The sequence below is a fragment of the Vulpes vulpes genome, chromosome 4 (assembly GCF_048418805.1).
Source record: "Vulpes vulpes isolate BD-2025 chromosome 4, VulVul3, whole genome shotgun sequence".
Taxonomy (NCBI): domain Eukaryota; kingdom Metazoa; phylum Chordata; class Mammalia; order Carnivora; family Canidae; genus Vulpes; species Vulpes vulpes.
In genome coordinates this window covers 20001-42831 of record NC_132783.1, presented here as the reverse complement: position 1 = coordinate 42831, position 22831 = coordinate 20001, and the positions used below count along the sequence as shown (strand labels likewise).

At 68.9% G+C, this 22831-nt stretch overlaps 1 protein-coding gene across 1 annotated transcript in view; it reads right to left on the bottom strand.

Moving 5' to 3' along the window:
• Nucleotides 1-14812, bottom strand: part of LOC140598486 (uncharacterized) — a 93628-nt gene extending 78816 nt beyond the window's left edge. The window contains exons 1-6 of the mRNA XM_072755138.1: nucleotides 14620-14812; nucleotides 13857-13951; nucleotides 13568-13633; nucleotides 12905-13004; nucleotides 12481-12633; nucleotides 12080-12179 (exon numbers count right to left, since the gene is read on the bottom strand). Coding sequence (XP_072611239.1) covers nucleotides 12080-12179; nucleotides 12481-12633; nucleotides 12905-13004; nucleotides 13568-13633; nucleotides 13857-13951; nucleotides 14620-14719 — 614 coding nt within the window. The 5' untranslated portion in view covers nucleotides 14720-14812. The remainder of the gene's footprint in view (nucleotides 1-12079; nucleotides 12180-12480; nucleotides 12634-12904; nucleotides 13005-13567; nucleotides 13634-13856; nucleotides 13952-14619) is intronic.
• Nucleotides 14813-22831: the final 8019 nt, after the last annotated feature.

The window sequence follows — 22831 nt, the reverse complement described above, 5'->3', positions numbered from 1 at the left end:
TGGGGGTGGGGTGGGGGTGGGGGCGGGACCGATAGTGTAGGGGTGGGGGTCTGGGGTTGTGGGGGATGGTGTGGGGGGTGATGCAGGGGGATGGCGTGGGGGCGGTGGGTGAGGGGATGGGGTGGGGGGCTGCGGACACAGGGCACCCCCTTCTCTAAGGTGCACACGGAGACGTCTACAGATAAAGGCGACCCCAGTCTGGGGTTTGCTGTGACCCCTGCCCCTGCCCCTGGTGCCCCGTGTGCTCCGCGCAGGGCCTGCCTGGACCGGGGCGGCGTCTGGGGGGGGGGGGGGGGGGGGGGCGTCATGCCGTGTGTGCTCACCAAGTGCAAATTGTCTAAAACAAAATGCCCGGAATTCAGAAGTACATAAAACACCGGAGGGTGGGTGTCACCCTGACCTGTCCGACCCTCGTCGGGTCCACGTGTCCCGGTCCAGCCGCGGCCATGCACCCTGGCCCCAGGTCCCCTTCGTGCCCCCCACGCCCCCACCCCGGCCCCCTGCTCTTCACGGGGCCGCCCCTCACCCCCTTGGGGTTCAGCTCAGACGGTGACCCCTGGAGGCCCCGTCCTGCGGCCTCCCCATCCCCGAGACCCTGGGGTTGGGGGCACGGGGGTCATCCCCAGCACCCTACCACGTGGCAGTGTGTTGTTTGCTGCCGTCGCTCCCCCCGGCCTCGGAGACCCCGTGTCCCCAGCACAGAAGCCCCCGGGCCTCTCCCAGGCCGGGCCCCCGACCCCCGAACCCCGCTGGCCCAGCAGCCTCACCCGACCCCGTAGCGGTCCCAGAACATGGTGTGACTGCGGAACGTGCGGTTGACGTCCAGGTCGATCTGCACGATGTCCCGGGAGGAGACCAGGGCCGCCTCCTTCATTGCCTGCGGGGAGACCCCGGGAGGAGGAGCCGGCGTCAGGGACACAGACCCCGACCTGTCAGCAGCTGCCGTCCTGGGCAGGGAGCCCCGGGGCCACCACGGGAGTGTGTCCTGCAGGAACCTCCACCCTTCCCCTGGGAGGCCGGGGACGGCGGGAGTGCCCACCGTGCCCGCGGGGCCTGCGTGAGGGCCTGTGCCCAGCTGTCGTGGGCGGGGAGGGGACTGAGGGTCAGCCCTGGACAGGGAGGGGACGTGGAGGATCAGCCCGGGTGGGGAGGGGACACGGGAGTTCAGCCCCGGGTGGGGAGGGGTCACGGAGGGTCAGCCCTGGGCAGGGAGGGGACCGAGGGTCCACGGGGAGTAGATGGGTCGGGTCCCACCTGGTATTTCCCGGCATTCCTGGCCTTAACCTGGTCGACGTTCAGCAATCGCAGCCACACCTGTCCCCGCACCTGGGGCGGGACCCCCTTGTAGACCCTGCGTCGCAGCTGCGGGGAGGAAGGCAGTGCTGGTGAGAGGGGCCCAGGGCGGCCCCTTGGAGCCCAGGGAACACGAGGCATCTAGAAGGTTCCGGCGTCGGCTCCAGGGTGTCTGCAGAGAGCCTGGGTCTCCCTGGATCTGGGCCCCCCCCCCCCCGTCCCCCGCGAGGAGCAGGGACCCTGGCCCCGACCTGACGCTCCCCCACCGCCGTCCCGGGGCCTGGGGAGGGAGGCCCGGGCTCCCAGCAGACTCTCCCCAGGCAGGGGGCTCCCCCGAGGACGGGGCAGGAGGACACTGACGGCGGCCCCCCAGCCCCGTCGGGACGGAGAGCCCTCGGGGGCACCCAGCGCCCCACCTTCTCGCTGGGGAGGTAGTGGTCCCATCGCTTGAGCATTTTTATCCATTTGTCCGCGCGCCGGGTCTCCTGGCGGAGTTTCTGGGAGAGGACAGGCGGGGGCCGCAGGTGAGGCTCCCGCCGCGGGAGGTGGGCGCTCGGGCCGCGTCCAGTGCCCCGCGGGACCCGGAGGAGCCAGGAAGGCACAGGGCCCCCCGCGGACCGCGGCTCCGGGTCTCGGGTGCGTTCCCGGCGGCCCGTGCAGCGCTGGGACGGGGGACTGGGGAGACGCCCGGGGATGTCCTGGGGGACGCGGTGCAGACAGCTGGCCCCAGCTCCCCCCCACGTCCTGCCCGGGGCCCAGGACGGGCTCTCACCTTGGCCTCGCGGGGGCTGGGGTCGGGCAGCTCCCTGTCCCTGGAAGGCAGGAGACGCAGAGCCCTGAGGCCCCGGCCCCACAGCCACACACACACACACACACCCCGTCTGCACCCAGCGTCCTGGGGAGGGCAGGGCTCCCCCGGGGAGGGCAGGGGCTGCCAGCGGCCTGAGGGCGGGCGGGGGCGGCGTCTGGGGGGTCTGAGGAGGGTGTTTGCCGGTGGTGGGCTGGGCGGGGACCCCTCGGCGCCCCCAGGGGGTGACCTGCCCCCCTCCTCGATGGACCAGCCCGAGAGCTGTCAGCGTGGCCCGGGTGCCCCGTGACCGTCCCGCTGAGGTCCCCCCGCCTCCCCAGGGCCTGACTGCCCAGCGTCCAGCCGGCCTCCCCCTGCCCCCTGGCCGTCCCCCTGCTGTCCCCGGGCTCCCCTCTCTGCTGTCCCCTCTGCCACCCTGGCCCATTTCACCTCCCGTCCTGTCGGAGCCCCTGAGCACGACCACCCCTGAGCCATCCCAGCAGACACTGGGCCGTGAGCAGGGCCGAGGGGGCCCCACCTGGGGTCTCCAGCGTCCGTCAGGTTCTCGTGGGGCTGTTGACCCATCAGCCTCGTCCCCTGCGACCTAGGCCACTGGGCTGTCCCCTCCCTCCTTCCCGCCCAGGGCAGCCCCCTCCTCCTCTTGCCTCCTCCTGCCTGGTCGGGGCCTCCCTCTGCGGCCCCCCCCCCTCCCTGCGCTGGCCTGGTCCCCGGCATCCACCTGCAGCCCCGCAAAAGCCTTCGGGTGTGGGCGAGAGCACCCCTGCGGACTCGGCCCAGACCAGGCCGTCCCCCTACGGAGAGCACGCCCCGGCCCCAGAGCCCCTCACGGGCGGGATCCCCTGCTGAAGGGACTGGACACCCCACCCCACCACCACCCCCGGATGCAGCAGGCTGACACCTGGGCCTGCCCAAAGCAGGCGTGGGGGCCCCTCCTCTGAGTGTCCAGGGGCCTCCCCCGGGCCCAGCTCCCTTCCTGCCCACGCCCCGGGTCGGCCTCCGGGGTGTCTCAGCTGCAACCCAGCGCAGACATGGCCCTCAGAGGGCTCCAGGGGACCAGGTCCCGACCTGGGGGCGGGGGGGTCAGCCTCCAGAGAGGTGTTCCTGCAAAGGCCACCCGCCCTGGGATGGATGAGGGGTGTCCAGGGGACTCACTGCAGAAAGCCCTGGTGGTCGGCGACCTTGCACAGTGACAGGTCCTGCGGAGACCCTGCTTGGGGCGCCTGCAACAGAGGGGGCTCCGTGGTGGGGACCGATCAGAGCAGGGGAGTGGGGACAGAGACAGGAGGGAGCAGAAGGGCTCCTCCCTCCCCTGGATCCTGAGGGAGCGCCGACCCTCTGAGATTGGCCGGGCGCCAGAGTGGGCGCAGCCTGGCAGCCTCACCTGCTTCTGTCTATCAGTGACGATCCCCCCCTGGGCCTCACCCGGACCCGGCGACTGTGGTCCCCACCTGGGCCTCACTTGACCTGGTGATTCTGATCCCTACCTGGCCCTCACCCAGGCCTGGTGACTCTAGTCCCCAACTGGGCTTCACCCAGGTGACTCTGGTCTCCACCTGAGCCTCATGTGGATCTGCGACTGTGGTCCCCACCTTGGCCTCACCTGAACCTGGTGACTCTGGTCCCCACCTGGGCTCACCTGGACCTGGTAGCTGTGGTCTTCATCTGGACCTGGTGACTCTGGTCCCCACCCGGGCCTCACCTGTACCTGGTGCCTGGGCTCCTCCGCTACCAATGACGAGGATCCAGGATGGACCCTTAGTTGCTACTGACACCGGGACCATCCCCAGGGTCTCACTTGTTCCTGGTGACTGTGGTCCTTGCCTGGGCTGACCTGGCTCATCCTTGGCTCTGATCCCGTCTTGAGCCTCACCTGCTCTTGCAGGTACGGTCCCCCCTGTCGTGGGTGTGTAGTGTCTATGGTCCCTTCTGGGACTCACCTGATGGTACTGGGCCACGATATTGGCCCTTTGCAAGGCCAGCAGGGTCTCCGGGTCCTCCTGCATCGTGCTGCAATCCAAACACATCCAAGGATGACGGCGCGTGAGAACCTTCCGAGGACACGTGCGTCCGGGTGCTCCCCGTGGGCGGGCGCCCCTCTGTCTGACCGGAGCCGGAGACAACCCCGTAGCCCCGAGGGGCACAGGCATCACACACGGGCCCTCGCTGCCTGTCTGTCCGTCGCCCACCGACAGTCCACCTTCCCAGCCACTGTCCCAGGGCACGCCGTCACGCTGGGGTCACAGAGCGCTCCCACCCCGGTATCAGGAGCACACGGGCGGGGGACCCAGGGGCTCCGGGGAACTGCCCACCTGATGCTCGGGGGTGACGTCTCCCAGCCCGGGGCCGGCGCAGAGATGGTGGTGGGTGGGCCGGCCAGCGAGTGTCCCTGCGGGCTTGGGGGGGCGGGGGGGCGGGAATGGAAGGTTTCTCCGAGATTCCACAAGCACACGACCAAGGGGAGAAAGCGACGGACTGGACTTCATCAAAACTAAAACCTGATGCCAGCAAGAGTGCGACCGAACTCCCCACCCTGAGGGCAGCGATGTGTGAATAGCCTGAGGGGGGCCCTGGGGGAGCACGAGGGACTCCACGTTCTTTGGAGCCTGAAGAGCAAGCCTGCTCACGGGCCAGGGGGACCCAGCGGGCGCAGGGCGGGATGGGGGGGTGACAGTCACCCCTGTCGGGGTCCATGCGTCTAGGACAGGCTGGAAAGGTCATGGCTTGGGTGCCTGCACAGCAGAGGGCTTACAGGGGAGCGGGGGTCCCGGGGGAGCTGCCTGAGTTCCGACTGCAGCCTCCTTCCCTGGACGGGGGGCAGCAGGGTGGCCGCTCTCACCCCGTGGGGCTGTGGAAGGGCTGTGGGAGCTGCTCACGGTCATCGCATGGGGGTCGGGGTGTTGTGGACCCCAGCGCGGGAGGCCTGTGCCCCCACGCGGATCCACAGGCCCCACTGTGGCCCGCGGGGATCAGGGATCAGCTGCCACTCACCTGTGACCTGTCGCTGTGTGGGCGCCTCCTCTTTATGCACTGGGGTACTGGGGAGTGTGGGAGGGTGGGGGTACTGGGGAGAGTGGGAGGGTGGGGGTACTGGGGAGAGTGGGAGGGTGGGGGTACTGGGGAGAGTGGGAGTAGCGGGGTACTGGGGAGAGTGGGAGGGTGGGGGTACTGAGGAGAGACGAGTCCTGGGCTACTGGGGAGAGCAGGAGAGTCGGGTCGCTGCGAGCCAGATCCGGAGCACCGGTGCCTCCGAAGGTCTGCGGACGCAGAGTGGGCACCAGGCAGCGGTGGAACCCGGGGGCACCACAGTTCCGCCCAGAGCGGGGTCCCGCATCATCACTGTGGGCAGGCGGGGTCCAATCAGCACTCAGCCCTCACCCTGGTGGCCGAGGGTCCCGGGGGAGGGTCCTGTCCCCACGCCGGGCGGGAAGGCGATGCAGGCAGCCTCCCGCATCCTCAGTTCCCATCCTCGGGCCCTGCAGGCCTCCCGCCCTTCAAGGCAGACTGGGGGTCACAGATGCCCCCCCCCGCCCCCCAGGGTTCACAGCGTGGGGTTGCAGTTAGGAGCATTTGAGGGGCTCCTGGGTGGTTCCGTCCGTCGGTTCCACGTCGACTCTTGAGTTTGGCTCAAGCCAGGATCTCCAGGTTGTGGCGTGGAGCCTCGGGTGGGGCTCGGTCTCCGGTGGGTGAGGAGTCCGCTCCAGGTTCCCCCTGTCCCTCCGCCCCTGCCCCCCGCACCGTCTCCCAAGTACATCTTCTAAACATTAACATGAAGACACGTGAGCATCTGGATCCCCTCTGCAGAGGCGCCTTCGTGTGCGTCACGACCGTGTAAATGCCTTTCACGGACCCACCGGGATTCCCACCGGAAACCCCTTTTCCTTGGTATCTGTTAAAGTGCCGTCGACACCCAAGGGGACAGTAGCTTCAGGGCTACAGCTGGCGACTTGACAATTCTGTGCCTCGCTCAGCTCTCCCCGCGAGAAGCGGCGTCACCGTCTGTCCCCGTACCGAGTTGTCCCCACGGTCCTGACTCTATTGCCAGGCCGTACTTTCTAAATTTCCGGGATTCCTTTATTTAGAACCACACGCTTGTAGCTTTCCCTACTTGTTCATCCACGTTGCCCACCTGCCCCCCGCGGCCCCTCTGATCACTCAGCACGATCCATCCCGTTAACCAGAGAAAGGACATGGGGCGGCCCGGGGCGGAGGGGGGCGGCGGGGCTCAGCGCTTCAGCGCCTGCCTTCCCTTCGGCCCAGGGCGTGATCCTGGAGTCCCGGGATCGAGTCCCACATCGGGCTCCCTGCACGGAGCCTTCTTCTCCCTCTGCCCGTGTCTCTGCCTCTCTCTCTCTCTCTCTCTCTCTCTCGTCTCTCGGTGTCTCTCAAGGATATATAAATAAAATCTTTAAAAAAACAACAAAAACAGAGAAAGGAGACGATCCCCTCAAGAGTCGCAGAAAACGCATTTGACAGAACAAAGCATGAAAAGCACAGGGGGTTTTAGGAAAGGTCTGTCAACAGAGGAGAGGCCGCGTAGGAAGGCCCGCAGCTGACGTCATCCCCGAGGGTGACGACCTGAAATCGTCTCCCCCGAGAGCAGGAACAAGCCACGGAGGTGCCCTCTCAGCGCTGGGAGTCCCACGTAGTCAACAGAGGGGAAACAGCCGTGTGGGGGTCGCGTCCACGCCCACAGGGGCCCGGCCTCCTCAGGACCCGCGGGGAGGCTTCCGGGTCAGGGTCAGGGTCAGGGTCAGGGTTAGGGTTAGGGTTGGCATATTGTGCTTAGCATAATACTCTTTCTAGGCTTTAATACTTCTTTAAATGTTTCATAGAATTCACTCATGAAGCCATCTGGTCGTGGACTTCTGCGTTTTGGGAATTTTTTTTCTATTACTCAACAGCTTCGCTGAGAATTGGTCTATTCAAATTTTCTATTTCTCTATGTGTCAGTTTTGGTAGGTTATATATTTTCTAGGAATTTAGCCACACACAAAAGTAAAATCAAAAACTAGAAATTTCATTCTTTGGCTTGTGTCTATCCAGTTTTTCCAACACCATTTGTAGATTTTTTTCCCCACTGGATATTCTTTCCAGCTTTATCAAGGATTAAACGACGACATAGTTGTGGGTTCATTTCTGGGAGGTCTGCTCTGTGCTCTTGGTCTGTGTGTCCGTTGTCGTGCCAGGACCGTACTGTCTTCATCACAACAGTTTTGTGACATAACTGGAAATCTAGCGATGTGAAGCTTCCTACTTTGCTTTTCTTTTGCAAGGCTGCTTCGCCTGTCTGGGGTCTTTTGAGGTTCCATGCAAAGTTGAAGATCATTTATCTTAGCTCTGTGAGAAATGCTGGGGGCATTTTGATAGGGTTTATAGGAATGTCTGGGCTGCTCTCGGTTGTGAAGACACTTCGTACCCTTTCAGTCCACGAGTGTGGAGTGTCTCTTTCCGTTTCTTTGTGTCATCGATTTCTTTCCATCATCGTCTTCAGAGTAAGTTTTTATAGCTGTTTCCTTAGGTTTTTTCTTAAGTATAATATTATTTTTTGTTTCATTTTAAATTTATTTTTATTAATGTCTTAGTTTCTCTTTTTCTTACCTTCTTACTGAGGTATAGGAATGCAACAGAATTCTGTGCATTAATTATGTATCCTGTGACTTTACTGAATTCATTTACCGGTTCTAACATTTTTTTGTTTGTTCATTTTTGTAGTTTTCTATATATAGTGTCATGGTGTCCATTTCTTGTAGGTTGTCCTATTGGCATATAGTTTCTGATGTGCCATCAAGCCCTCTTGTCTCCACCGTTTCTGTCAGAACCCTGCGTTCACCCTGCCTGTGTCCGAGTTTTGTTTTGTTTTGTTTTTTTTTCTTTTTATCTCGGACAAGTGACTGAGTTTCAAACCTCCAAGTTTTAGGGGCTGCCCTGGGGGAGACCCGTGCTCCTCCCGCCCGGGAGGGTCTCCTCCCACTTCTGGCCTTTGCTGGCCCGGCCCAGGGACGCGGCCCCGTGACCGCACAGGGGTTTGCAGTTTGTGGCCACACAGGGCAGACAGCTGGCCCTAGTCCCGCGGCCCTCGGCCGGGGTCCCCGCTCCTGGGCCTGGGAACCGTTGGCGCCACCGTCCTTGGGACCCCGGGGACCCTGAGCCCACCCTGTCGCTCCAGGGGCCGCCCCCCACTTCGCCTCCCGAGCACCGTCGAGGCCGGCGTGTCCCCCCCTCTAGCAGACTTCTGGAAGTTCTGACTTTGTGCTCTGCTGCTTCTAATAGTGTGCGTAGACCCGTCAGCTGGCTCCCTGCCCCTGTGGGATCCGGGGCTGTGTCTCCCCCAGACCGACTGACTGATTTTCTTTTTAAGATTTTATTTTTCTGTCATCTCTACACCCACATGGGGCTTGAACTCTCCGCCCCAAGAACAAGAGTCGCGTGTTCTTACCAACCACCCCAACCACCCCGAGAGCGGCCAGGCTCCCTTTGATTGATTGACAGGGAGTAACTGAAGCCGACGTGCTGCCTGTGTCGTGTCAGGGCAGAAACTGAGCCCCGGCGTCGAGGTGCGGTGGAGTCATTGGGACCTTGGTCGATGTTAAAGAAAGCGGAGCCTCCCCGGGAGCCCCGGGAGCCCAGGGAGCGGGGCCCACACACGTGACAAGTTGGCCGTTTCCTTGACCAGGAGTCATTGGGCTGGCTGCCGATTTATTTGAGTTGCCGTTCGACGGCGAAGGTCGTTCTAGGATGGGGACACAGCGAGAACGTTCCGGGTTCTTGCGGGTTCGGAGGTAGCTAAAGCTCCCCCGTCGTGGACTCGATGTCCCAGTTGGGTGCAGAGATAGGCGAGCCAGCAAAGAGATGAGAAACATGGCCCTGGGGTGCCTGGCCGGCCTGGTCGGGGGACCTTGATGTCAGGACTGTGAGCTGGAACTCCGTGTTGGGTGTAGAGAGGACATAAACGTAAAACCTTTAACAAATAATAAATGGATGAACTAAGACAGCGTGACGTGGAAGGGGAGTCCTCGCTTCAGGACAAACCTCAGAGCGGACCATGTCTAGCCTGCGACCTGTTCTTGATGGCCCCGCTCGCTCTCCCGGGCCCAGATGACGGGGTCCCCCACGAGGGACGGTCCCGCCCGAGTGGGAGTGGGCCTCCTTCCCCGTAAGGCCCGTGCCTCCCCTCGTTCTGCAGGACAGAAGAGCCGGGAAGGCACGAGCTCGGGGGGATCAGCATAAACCTCGGCGATGGTCCTTCCCGATCCCGGGAGCCAGAGCTCGGCCTCCTTTTGGGACCCGACGTCCTAAAGAAGCCCGTGTGGTCAGTGGCTCGGATGCAGGGCGGAGGCCGACGGAGAATCAGGAAGAGCAAAATGGGGCGGGGGGGGAACCAGAAGCTGAAGGAGAGGGGGACAGCTGTCAGCATCGGGAGCCTTCGCGGGGACCCGGCGTCCTTTCCCAGGAGGGGCCCCCCTCTGTAGGGTGCTTCCCGCCGCCCCGCGCTCCCCGTGGGCACCCGCAGGCGCATCCCCGGGCCTCCAGCGCCTCTGCAGCCGTGGTCTGGAGCGTCCTCCGTGTGTCCTACCGGGGACCCCAGCGTCCCGTCTGTAACCGTCCGGCTGCTGTCTGACAACAGTCGGGGGATTCCGACGTTTGTTGGGTTTGGGGTGTGTGCCTGTCTGTCGCCGTGCCGCGATCTGATCCTCGGGCCGCGTCGTCCTGACGCCGAAACGGTTGAAGAAGCACCATCATTTCCGGTGCTGGCGCTGGGCGGCTAGCTGGGTTCTCCCGGCCGACCCGGGCCCCCTCGTGCCGTCCCGTGCCGTCCCGTGCCGTGCCGTCCCGTCCCGCCGGGGGGTCAGCTGAGCTGGAAGGTCCGGCTCGGCCACATTCCCGTGGGTGGCAGCGGGTCCCCGCCGAGCGCCGGCCGCTTCTCTTCTCCCCGATGCCTCTCCAGCTCCAGCGGGGAGCCAGACCTCGGGGCCGCCCTGGGGGGAGCTCCTGAGGGGCCGGCTGCCCGTGGGGGGAGCCCTGGGGCTGCCTGTGTGTGTGTGTGTGTGTGGGAGTCGGGGTGGGGACGGGGCCGGGGTCCCTCGGTCCCCTGCGCTGCCTGCCCCCAGGCCGAGCCCCGCGCTCACCCAGCCCCTACTCTCCAGGGCGTGCAGGGTGCCCTCCACACTCTGGTGCGAGGGATCCAGCAGCACCGGGTGTGCACGCTGAGCCCGCCCGGTGAGGGTGGCCCAGGTGTGAGAGCTGCAAGGGCCTGCTGTCCTGACGTCCGCTCCGGGGCCACGCTGACCGCCCCGCGGGCCCTCTGTGCCCCAGGCGCACAGGCCCGGGGCGGGGAGGGGAGGAAGCGCCCCGGAGCCCGGGCAGCCCAGGCCCCCTGGACAGAGGGGGCACAGACCTCCCAGGGCGCTTAGCACAGACCCTGGTGACCTGAGGCTCCCCGGCTGTCACTCTGTCCCAGGCCCGTCCTGGCCGCGGGCGCAGGCTGAGTCGCAGTAGAGTCTGCGGGGTCCTGACCCTGGCGTCTGGCCGCCCCGGGAAGGCACGTGGGGACGTCAGCCGTGTGTGCCTGGCGGCGCCCCCGCAGGGGCTGGTCGGGGCCTGGGCGGCGCCCCCTCCTCCTCTCTGGGGGTGTCTCCGCACCCCGTGCACAGAGCTCCGGGAGACGCAGAAACGAGCCGGCCGTGCCCTCTCACACAACAACACTTTATTGAACTTGCAACAGCAAACAGGGGCTCAGAGCCGAGGGTGCGCGCCTTCCCCTGGGAGACCTTCCTGTCCTTAGAGGAAAGCGGGAATCCCGCAGGGGTGCGGGTGCTGGAGTCCCCCGCCTGGGAGCCTGTGCGGACTCGACTCCGGGTGGGGGCGCGTGTCCTGAGGTCGGGGCGGTGAGAGGCGGTTCTGGGGGCGGCAGGGCTGACGTGGACCTGCGGCCCATGGGCTCCTGCGCTGGGTCCCCGCAGGGCCTCTGGACCCCGGCCTCGGGCCCCCTGGGGCCGGGTGACTGACTGCTGGAGCCCCAGCGCGTGGAGGAGCCTGCCTCCTGGTGTGGGTGTGGGTGTGGGTGTGGGTGGGGGTGGGGGTGGGGGTGGGGGTGTGGGTGGGGCCCACGGGCCTGCCCCCGCTGCCCTGCCCTGGGGTGTCCCGGGATCCCCAGGGCTGCCCTAGGTCAGCGACCTGGATCTGTGGGGCACGCCCAGGGCCCAGGAGGCCACATCCTGCTGTGAGAGGGCTCGTTCGGCCCGGGGCCAGAACGCAGGCCTGGCCAGGGCCCCGGGGCGCTGGATCCCATTAGCGCTGGGCCTGGGGCAGGCGCTCGAGTCGCCCCTGCCCCCACAGAGCCCGGGGCCAGGCCAGCCCAGGTCCCTCTGGGTCAGGGGCTGGTGTCCCGTGCGGGCGGTGCCGCCCTCCGGGAGGCACAGCGAGACGAGGCAGGGCACGGTGACGGCGGGCCGGAGCCTCCGGGCCCCCGCCCTCACCGCCACGCTCTGCCCCCGAGGCCCGCGAGCATCGAGCTGCCCCGTGGACGCGGGGGGCAGAGGGTCCCGGGCCTGTGCGGGGCCTCGGGGCAGCGGGCTCAGCGCCGCCCTGGCTCTGCCCTGGCTGTGCCCGTCACTGCCCAGCGAGGGGCACGAGCTGCAGTGGCCGCGGGGCAGGAAGGGTGTCCTGGGCCCGACAGCGTCATCCCTAGGGGGCTGGGGGGACCGCGTGATGGGAGTCCCGGGGGTGCTCCAGGGCCCGGTCCGTCGCGGGGCCTCTGGGGTGGCCCAGGCAGGTGCCAAATGGAAGGAGACCCCGTTTTCGGTCTTGAAGCCCGCCGTGTCCCGGGGCCGCCTGCCTGCACCGCCTTGTTGCCCCGGGAGGGTGGGGAGGGAGTTCCACCGCCGGGGCTGGGGGGCAAGTTGGACGATGGCCTGGCCGGGAGGGGGTCCGGGCGGCTCAGGCCGGGCGGCTGGGCCCGGGGAGGCCGGCTCCTCCAGCCTGGGCGGTGGCTCAGAGGCCGGAGAAGGGAGGAGAGGCCCGGGCGCCGGGGACACTGGCTCCAGGCCCAGGGGCCTCGTGGGGAACTCCTCAGGTCCCGCTGGAAAGAGGCCGACGGGGTCAGCGTCTCCAGCAGGCTGTGTGTCCCCCGCTGGGGGCCCCGGGGGTCCTCACGGCTCCCGCGTGACCCCCCCCCCCCCCGGCCTGACCCTGTGCTCAGCCCCCCACACTGCTGCCCGGGCCCTGCAGTGGGTACCCGCCCGCCCAGCCCTGGCCTGGGGTCCCCGAGGCTGGAGCAGAAGAGGAGAGCCCCAGAGATGAGGACGGGGGCCCCGGGGGCTCTGTCCCCTGTGGGCGGCCCCAGCAGGCCGAGTCGGGAGGGGCCGGGGCCCTGAGCCCACCTGGCGGGGGCAGGTCGCACCGCATCCTGCGGAGCTGGGTCATGGAGGCCCGAAGGTGTCTCAGCACGGCCTCGTCCTCCAGGGCCCAGGGCTGGGCCAGAGAGTCCTGGAGGAACTCCCGGAGCCCTTCCAGGGGCAGCTTCAGGAGGCGCTCTGGGCGGTGGGCGAGAGTCAGACCCAGAGGGCCCCGCCCTGGGGCCCCCGGGGCCCCCAGGCCAGCGGCTGGGGTCCCGCTGTGCCCAGGAGCGCCGCGGGCAGTGCGCTGGCCGGGGTGGCCCCTGCCCGCTGCTCCACTCGGGGAGCCCCGCTGCACCCGCCTGCCCCGCCGTCCCCCCGCCCCAGGTCTGGGTGCTGCTCAGAGCCCAGGGTCACCGCCCCTGCCCCCCCGCCCCCGGCACACCTGGGCTCCCGGGGGCTCACTTACTCCTGTGCACCTTGAGGATGGTATAGGCCATGGCCGTGAGCACCCTCTCCCCATCCAACACGTAGGCATCCCACAGCTTCAGGGTGAGCGAGAAGGGGGTCTAGGGGGACGGCGGGGTGGGAGGAGCGGCCTGAGCAGGGCCCCTGGGGGGCTCGGCTGGGGCTAGGCTAAGCCTGCCATCTGGCCCCCGGCTGCCTGCGACGAGGCCCCGCAGCGCCCCCCCCCCCCCCGCCCCCCGCCCCCCGCCCCCCGCCTCCCCGTGCGTGCCCTCCTCCCAGGGAGATCAGGGACTCCCGGCCGCTCCGGGTTCCGACCCCGGCCAGCACCTCCCGCACCCCTGGGGGCACAGACTCTGCCCGCACTTGACGACACCACGCCTCGAGAGGACCCCAGGCTGGCCGCCCGATGGGCCGAGGGCCCGTCCACACCCCGGGCTGACCCGGCCTCCCCCGGGGGAGCTGAGGCAGAGACGGGCCGCCCCCCGGGACCTCGTCCAGGGACCCTCTGGGCTTCTCCAGGACGGGCTGGGCTGCGAGCCTCAGCCTCAGCCTCAGGACCCCGGGGTCGGGCCTGGCTCGTCTGGAGGGTGGGGCTGAGCTGGGCCCTCCCCGGGGGCAGGGGGCAGGTCCGGGAGCGGGGGTCCCGGGGGGGGGGGGGCCTCACCCGGCCGAGGAAGCACTGGAGAAACCATTTGGGGCTGTAGATGCCGGTGGACATCTGCTCCTCGTCCTGGCGGGAGGGCAGGGGGTGCTCAGGCCCCACGCCGCGGCCCCTGGAGCCGGGTGGACGCGCTCCCCCCCACGGCCCAGCCCAGCCCCGAGGGCGCCCCCGGGCCCCAGGGGGAGGAACGTGACCCCAACTCTGGGCAGCTCGGAGGGAGGGCCATGCCCCCCACCCCCTGCCCCGGGCTCCGGGGACGGAGCCTCAGGAGCTCCCACTCGCCCCCACTCGCCATGTGCTTCCTCAGGTCCGGGAGAGCTCTTTGGAGGACCCGCTCGTGATGTCTCTGGAACCTGAGGAGCTTCGGGAAGCCCGGGACGAAGAAGCCTGAGAAGGCCCCAGGCCCCCACGGTCAGGGCCTCCTCCTGCACCAGGCGGGGTGGGGGGTGTCGGGGCAGGGGCCTCCCCGCCACGCCCTGACCCCCGTGTGCCCACCGCCCTCGGAGCCCGGGCTGGATCCGCTCTTCCCAGAGGGCAGGGCCTGCCTCCCAGGCCGGGGGCGCGGGGCCCGGGGACCCTCGTCCTCACAGAGACCCCGCGGGGCGTGGGCTGGGGGCTGAGGACCGGGCCCGGCTGACCCAGCACCCTCTCTCCTGCGGGGGCCGCCGCGGGGACAGGCGGGTCCCCAGCCCCGAGGGGCAGCGGGTGCAGGCCACGGGGAGGGTGATGGGCGTGCACGGCCCTCTGCTGTGGGGCTTGGGAGTGAGGCTGGGGGCCCCCGGGAGGGGGAGACGCTGCCCCCTGGGCCCCGTGTGGCCGTGGGCTGGCAGGGGGGCCTGGGGGTCAAGCCGGCAGCCCGGCGGGAGGCTGGGGGAGCAACGGGAGTGCGTGCCTGGCCTGCAGACGGTGGGGCGGGTGGCCGTGGCTCCGGGACCCCGAGGCCACCGGGGAGGCGGGGCCCTTGCCCGTGGGGGGGCGAGCTGGGGGGTCCCCGCCTGCCCCCCGGTGCAGCAGCCTGCAGGGAGGCCCTCCTGAGCTCCCCGGCGGGCCCCTACCGTGCATGGAGTGCCGGTCGCCCACCATCAGCTGGGCCAGCGCCCAGAAGGCGTCCTCCTCGGGCAGGAACATGAGGAGGACGGCCGCGATCTCGCTCATGCCCTGGCAGTAGCCCACCTCCTGCAAGAGCCAGAGCCCCACGGAGGGCGTGCGCCCCGAGGCCCCCTCTGAGCCCTCCCCGCGGGCGTCAGGCTCCCCCGGCTCCCTCCCAGCCCGGGCTCCCGGAGGGGGCTCCCAGAGGGCGGGGGAGCAGGTGAGGGCCACCCGGACCAGCTGGGGCGCGAGCACCCCGGGCCCCGCTACCGAGCCCTGCGGCCGCCGTGCCAGGACCCCCGTCCTCAGGCCAGCAGGAGGGGCCTCCGTGAGCTGTGCCAGGCTGTAGGGGACCCGCCAGGTCTGGAGACCCCCCCGAGGGCAGGTCGGCGGGGGGGTGGGGGGGCCTGACTGTGGCCCCTGGCAGGTCCCACGAGGGGAGCTGGGCCAGGACACCCCGCGGGGCCGGGGAGCGTGTGAGCTGGGGTCCTCGGGGACCCTTCTGGAATGCGCCGTGGAAGGGGGCGGCCTCCTGGGCGCCTCGGCCTCGTTCCCTTCGGGGGAGTGGGAGCCTTCCCCGCCCGGGCTCTCGTCGGTAGTGCCGTCTGTCAGGGTCCAGACCCGAGCTCTAGGACGGCCGCGGTGCACGCGGGGGCCCTGGGCAGCCCCGGCCCTCGGGCACGCAGGCCCTGCCTCCCCTGGGAGGTCTGCACCCCGCCCCCTGCCCGTCCCGGAGGAGAGAGACCCTCCCCGGCATCTCGGGGGCCGTGGAGCCGGGGCCATCACTGTGAGTCCCGCTGGTCACCACCACTCAGGACAAGGCCGCCCGCGGGGCAGGAGGCGGGGGCAGGGACACTCACCGTGTCGTACAGCGAGTAGGCTGCCAGTACGCAGAACAGGGCTCGCTGCCTAGGAGGGGGGACAGTGGGGGGCTCTGCTCAGTCAGCCCCCGCCCAGCGAGGCCGCCGAGGTGCCGACACCCGCCCCGCAGGCCCCGCGGCCCGCAGGGCCCCTCCGCGGGGGCCGATCTCCGGGGTCAGGTCTGCGCACGGGGACAGGCGGCGACCTCACACGTGCAGCGTGCCGGGGGTTCAGTGCACCCTGGGGTGTCCGACGCCTCCGAGCGGCTCCCGCCGTGGGGTGTGCAGCTCCGGGCTCCCCCAGCGCCGCCAGCGCCCCGGGCCTCCAGCCCTGGAGCGGCCCCCCCCCCCCCCCCGCACGCCCCCATGGGAGCCAGCGCTCCCCCTGCCCCGGTCCCCGCAGCCCCTGACGCCTCTCCTCCGCTGCCCTGGCCTGGCCCGGCCCCGTGTCCCGGGAACACCACCAGCCCCACGTGACCCCTGCCCCGAGCCCACGCAGCCGGGGCATCCGTGGCCCTGAGCGCACCCCCAGGTCTTCCCAGGTGTCCCTGGGCTGGACTCTGTGGGGGGCACCCCGGGCCCGCCCATCCCAGAGCATCTCGGGGCTCCAGGTCTGAGCCGCCGTGAGGAGAGCAGGGAACGTCGTGCAGGTGTGACCCCGATACAGGCTGCGAACCCCTGGGGTCACTATCTGAGCACGGGGGGGTACGGGGTGCGGCCCCCTCAGCGCTGCCAGGAGCCGCCCGATGCCCCCCCGCACGGCGGCCTGAGTCTGCACCCCGGCTCCGCGGCCCCCGGGCCCGGGCTGCTGGAGGCCGGCTCCCCCCGGGCCGGGGGTCACAGGTCAGCCTGACCCGGCCGCGCTCTGAGGGCCGCGGGGGCCCCGGGGGGCAGCAGGTTCCCTGCAGGGAGGAGCACCGAGTTCTCGTGGGGAGACGGTCCGAGCGGCCCGCCCGGGAAGCCCAGCCACCCATGCCTGGCGTCTCCCCAGCCCCGCCCCTGGCGCCCCTGCAGGTCACCCCTGGGGTCCCGGGCTCCCACACACCCCGCCCGCTGCACACACAGGTAGCTGCACCCTATGCTCCACCCACCTGCAAGCCCCTGTCGGGGGGCTCCCTGCCTTCCCCACCTCCCCGCGGCCCCTGGGGACTCTGCGGGACACCCGGGCTTCTGCCGGGAGCAGGCCGTCCAGAGAACCCCAAGGTGGCCGGGGAGGCTGAGCATGTCCCACAGGGGGCAGCTGCACCGCGTCCTCGTGGGGGTGGGGTGGGGGTGGGGGCGGGACCGATAGTGTAGGGGTGGGGGTCTGGGGTTGTGGGGGATGGTGTGGGGGGTGATGCAGGGGGATGGCGTGGGGGCGGTGGGTGAGGGGATGGGGTGGGGGGCTGCGGACACAGGGCACCCCCTTCTCTAAGGTGCACACGGAGACGTCTACAGATAAAGGCGACCCCAGTCTGGGGTTTGCTGTGACCCCTGCCCCTGCCCCTGGTGCCCCGTGTGCTCCGCGCAGGGCCTGCCTGGACCGGGGCGGCGTCTGGGGGGGGGGGGGGGGGGGGGGGCGTCATGCCGTGTGTGCTCACCAAGTGCAAATTGTCTAAAACAAAATGCCCGGAATTCAGAAGTACATAAAACACCGGAGGGTGGGTGTCACCCTGACCTGTCCGACCCTCGTCGGGTCCACGTGTCCCGGTCCAGCCGCGGCCATGCACCCTGGCCCCAGGTCCCCTTCGTGCCCCCCACGCCCCCACCCCGGCCCCCTGCTCTTCACGGGGCCGCCCCTCACCCCCTTGGGGTTCAGCTCAGACGGTGACCCCTGGAGGCCCCGTCCTGCGGCCTCCCCATCCCCGAGACCCTGGGGTTGGGGGCACGGGGGTCATCCCCAGCACCCTACCACGTGGCAGTGTGTTGTTTGCTGCCGTCGCTCCCCCCGGCCTCGGAGACCCCGTGTCCCCAGCACAGAAGCCCCCGGGCCTCTCCCAGGCCGGGCCCCCGACCCCCGAACCCCGCTGGCCCAGCAGCCTCACCCGACCCCGTAGCGGTCCCAGAACATGGTGTGACTGCGGAACGTGCGGTTGACGTCCAGGTCGATCTGCACGATGTCCCGGGAGGAGACCAGGGCCGCCTCCTTCATTGCCTGCGGGGAGACCCCGGGAGGAGGAGCCGGCGTCAGGGACACAGACCCCGACCTGTCAGCAGCTGCCGTCCTGGGCAGGGAGCCCCGGGGCCACCACGGGAGTGTGTCCTGCAGGAACCTCCACCCTTCCCCTGGGAGGCCGGGGACGGCGGGAGTGCCCACCGTGCCCGCGGGGCCTGCGTGAGGGCCTGTGCCCAGCTGTCGTGGGCGGGGAGGGGACTGAGGGTCAGCCCTGGACAGGGAGGGGACGTGGAGGATCAGCCCGGGTGGGGAGGGGACACGGGAGTTCAGCCCCGGGTGGGGAGGGGTCACGGAGGGTCAGCCCTGGGCAGGGAGGGGACCGAGGGTCCACGGGGAGTAGATGGGTCGGGTCCCACCTGGTATTTCCCGGCATTCCTGGCCTTAACCTGGTCGACGTTCAGCAATCGCAGCCACACCTGTCCCCGCACCTGGGGCGGGACCCCCTTGTAGACCCTGCGTCGCAGCTGCGGGGAGGAAGGCAGTGCTGGTGAGAGGGGCCCAGGGCGGCCCCTTGGAGCCCAGGGAACACGAGGCATCTAGAAGGTTCCGGCGTCGGCTCCAGGGTGTCTGCAGAGAGCCTGGGTCTCCCTGGATCTGGGCCCCCCCCCCCCCCCGTCCCCCGCGAGGAGCAGGGACCCTGGCCCCGACCTGACGCTCCCCCACCGCCGTCCCGGGGCCTGGGGAGGGCGGCCCGGGCTCCCAGCAGACTCTCCCCAGGCAGGGGGCTCCCCCGAGGACGGGGCAGGAGGACACTGACGGCGGCCCCCCAGCCCCGTCGGGACGGAGAGCCCTCGGGGGCACCCAGCGCCCCACCTTCTCGCTGGGGAGGTAGTGGTCCCATCGCTTGAGCATTTTTATCCATTTGTCCGCGCGCCGGGTCTCCTGGCGGAGTTTCTGGGAGAGGACAGGCGGGGGCCGCAGGTGAGGCTCCCGCCGCGGGAGGTGGGCGCTCGGGCCGCGTCCAGTGCCCCGCGGGACCCGGAGGAGCCAGGAAGGCACAGGGCCCCCCGCGGACCGCGGCTCCGGGTCTCGGGTGCGTTCCCGGCGGCCCGTGCAGCGCTGGGACGGGGGACTGGGGAGACGCCCGGGGATGTCCTGGGGGACGCGGTGCAGACAGCTGGCCCCAGCTCCCCCCCACGTCCTGCCCGGGGCCCAGGACGGGCTCTCACCTTGGCCTCGCGGGGGCTGGGGTCGGGCAGCTCCCTGTCCCTGGAAGGCAGGAGACGCAGAGCCCTGAGGCCCCGGCCCCACAGCCACACACACACACACACACCCCGTCTGCACCCAGCGTCCTGGGGAGGGCAGGGCTCCCCCGGGGAGGGCAGGGGCTGCCAGCGGCCTGAGGGCGGGCGGGGGCGGCGTCTGGGGGGTCTGAGGAGGGTGTTTGCCGGTGGTGGGCTGGGCGGGGACCCCTCGGGGCCCCCAGGGGGTGACCTGCCCCCCTCCTCGATGGACCAGCCCGAGAGCTGTCAGCGTGGCCCGGGTGCCCCGTGACCGTCCCGCTGAGGTCCCCCCGCCTCCCCAGGGCCTGACTGCCCAGCGTCCAGCCGGCCTCCCCCTGCCCCCTGGCCGTCCCCCTGCTGTCCCCGGGCTCCCCTCTCTGCTGTCCCCTCTGCCACCCTGGCCCATTTCACCTCCCGTCCTGTCGGAGCCCCTGAGCACGACCACCCCTGAGCCATCCCAGCAGACACTGGGCCGTGAGCAGGGCCGAGGGGGCCCCACCTGGGGTCTCCAGCGTCCGTCAGGTTCTCGTGGGGCTGTTGACCCATCAGCCTCGTCCCCTGCGACCTAGGCCACTGGGCTGTCCCCTCCCTCCTTCCCGCCCAGGGCAGCCCCCTCCTCCTCTTGCCTCCTCCTGCCTGGTCGGGGCCTCCCTCTGCGGCCGCCCCCCCTCCCTGCGCTGGCCTGGTCCCCGGCATCCACCTGCAGCCCCGCAAAAGCCTTCGGGTGTGGGCGAGAGCACCCCTGCGGACTCGGCCCAGACCAGGCCGTCCCCCTACGGAGAGCACGCCCCGGCCCCAGAGCCCCTCACGGGCGGGATCCCCTGCTGAAGGGACTGGACACCCCACCCCACCACCACCCCCGGATGCAGCAGGCTGACACCTGGGCCTGCCCAAAGCAGGCGTGGGGGCCCCTCCTCTGAGTGTCCAGGGGCCTCCCCCGGGCCCAGCTCCCTTCCTGCCCACGTCCCGGGTCGGCCTCCGGGGTGTCTCAGCTGCAACCCAGCGCAGACATGGCCCTCAGAGGGCTCCAGGGGACCAGGTCCCGACCTGGGGGCGGGGGGGTCAGCCTCCAGAGAGGTGTTCCTGCAAAGGCCACCCGCCCTGGGATGGATGAGGGGTGTCCAGGGGACTCACTGCAGAAAGCCCTGGTGGTCGGCGACCTTGCACAGTGACAGGTCCTGCGGAGACCCTGCTTGGGGCGCCTGCAACAGAGGGGGCTCCGTGGTGGGGACCGATCAGAGCAGGGGAGTGGGGACAGAGACAGGAGGGAGCAGAAGGGCTCCTCCCTCCCCTGGATCCTGAGGGAGCGCCGACCCCTGAGATTGGCCGGGTGCCAGAGTGGGCGCAGCCTGGCAGCCTCACCTGCTTCTGTCTATCAGTGACGATCCCCCCCTGGGCCTCACCCGGACCCGGCGACTGTGGTCCCCACCTGGGCCTCACTTGACCTGGTGACTCTGATCCCTACCTGGCCCTCACCCAGGCCTGGTGACTCTAGTCCCCAACTGGGCTTCACCCAGGTGACTCTGGTCTCCACCTGAGCCTCATGTGGATCTGCGACTGTGGTCCCCACCTTGGCCTCACCTGAACCTGGTGACTCTGGTCCCCACCTGGGCTCACCTGGACCTGGTAGCTGTGGTCTTCATCTGGACCTGGTGACTCTGGTCCCCACCCGGGCCTCACCTGTACCTGGTGCCTGGGCTCCTCCGCTACCAATGACGAGGATCCAGGATGGACCCTTAGTTGCTACTACACCGGGACCATCCCCAGGGTCTCACTTGTTCCTGGTGACTGTGGTCCTTGCCTGGGCTGACCTGGCTCATCCTTGGCTCTGATCCCCTCTTGAGCCTCACCTGCTCTTGCAGGTACGGTCCCCCCTGTCGTGGGTGTGTAGTGTCTATGGTCCCTTCTGGTGGGCCTCACCTGATGGTACTGGGCCACGATATTGGCCCTTTGCAAGGCCAGCAGGGTCTCCGGGTCCTCCTGCATCGTGCTGCAATCCAAACACATCCAAGGATGACGGCGCGTGAGAACCTTCCGAGGACACGTGCGTCCGGGTGCTCCCCGTGGGCGGGCGCCCCTCTGTCTGACCGGAGCCGGAGACAACCCCGTAGCCCCGAGGGGCACAGGCATCACACACGGGCCCTCGCTGCCTGTCTGTCTGTCCGTCGCCCACCGACAGTCCACCTTCCCAGCCACTGTCCCAGGGCACGCCGTCACGCTGGGGTCACAGAGCGCTCCCACCCCGGTATCAGGAGCACACGGGCGGGGGACCCAGGGGCTCCGGGGAACTGCCCACCTGATGCTCGGGGGTGACGTCTCCCAGCCCGGGGCCGGTGCAGAGATGGTGGTGGGTGGGCCGGCCAGCGAGTGTCCCTGCGGGCTTGGGGGGGGGGGGGGGGCGGGAATCGAAGGTTTCTCCGAGATTCCACAAGCACACGACCAAGGGGAGAAAGCGACGGACTGGACTTCATCAAAATTAAAACCTGATGCCAGCAAGAGTGCGACCGAACTCCCCACCCTGAGGGCAGCGATGTGTGAATAGCCTGAGGGGGGCCCTGGGGGAGCACGAGGGACTCCACGTTCTTTGGAGCCTGAAGAGCAAGCCTGCTCACGGGCCAGGGGGACCCAGCGGGCGCAGGGCGGGATGGGGGGGTGACAGTCACCCCTGTCGGGGTCCATGCGTCTAGGACAGGCTGGAAAGGTCATGGCTTGGGTGCCTGCACAGCAGAGGGCTTACAGGGGAGCGGGGGTCCCGGGGGAGCTGCCTGAGTTCCGACTGCAGCCTCCTTCCCTGGACGGGGGGCAGCAGGGTGGCCGCTCTCACCCCGTGGGGCTGTGGAAGGGCTGTGGGAGCTGCTCACGGTCATCGCATGGGGGTCGGGGTGTTGTGGACCCCAGCGCGGGAGGCCTGTGCCCCCACGCGGATCCACAGGCCCCACTGTGGCCCGCGGGGATCAGGGATCAGCTGCCACTCACCTGTGACCTGTCGCTGTGTGGGCGCCTCCTCTTTATGCACTGGGGTACTGGGGAGTGTGGGAGGGTGGGGGTACTGGGGAGAGTGGGAGGGTGGGGGTACTGGGGAGAGTGGGAGGGTGGGGGTACTGGGGAGAGTGGGAGTAGCGGGGTACTGGGGAGAGTGGGAGGGTGGGGGTACTGAGGAGAGACGAGTCCTGGGCTACTGGGGAGAGCAGGAGAGTCGGGTCGCTGCGAGCCAGATCCGGAGCACCGGTGCCTCCGAAGGTCTGCGGACGCAGAGTGGGCACCAGGCAGCGGTGGAACCCGGGGGCACCACAGTTCCGCCCAGAGCGGGGTCCCGCATCATCACTGTGGGCAGGCGGGGTCCAATCAGCACTCAGCCCTCACCCTGGTGGCCGAGGGTCCCGGGGGAGGGTCCTGTCCCCACGCCGGGCGGGAAGGCGATGCAGGCAGCCTCCCGCATCCTCAGTTCCCATCCTCGGGCCCTGCAGGCCTCCCGCCCTTCAAGGCAGACTGGGGGTCACAGATGCCCCCCCCCGCCCCCCAGGGTTCACAGCGTGGGGTTGCAGTTAGGAGCATTTGAGGGGCTCCTGGGTGGTTCCGTCCGTCGGTTCCACGTCGACTCTTGAGTTTGGCTCAAGCCAGGATCTCCAGGTTGTGGCGTGGAGCCTCGGGTGGGGCTCGGTCTCCGGTGGGTGAGGAGTCCGCTCCAGGTTCCCCCTGTCCCTCCGCCCCTGCCCCCCGCACCGTCTCCCAAGTACATCTTCTAAACATTAACATGAAGACACGTGAGCATCTGGATCCCCTCTGCAGAGGCGCCTTCGTGTGCGTCACGACCGTGTAAATGCCTTTCACGGACCCACCGGGATTCCCACCGGAAACCCCTTTTCCTTGGTATCTGTTAAAGTGCCGTCGACACCCAAGGGGACAGTAGCTTCAGGGCTACAGCTGGCGACTTGACAAT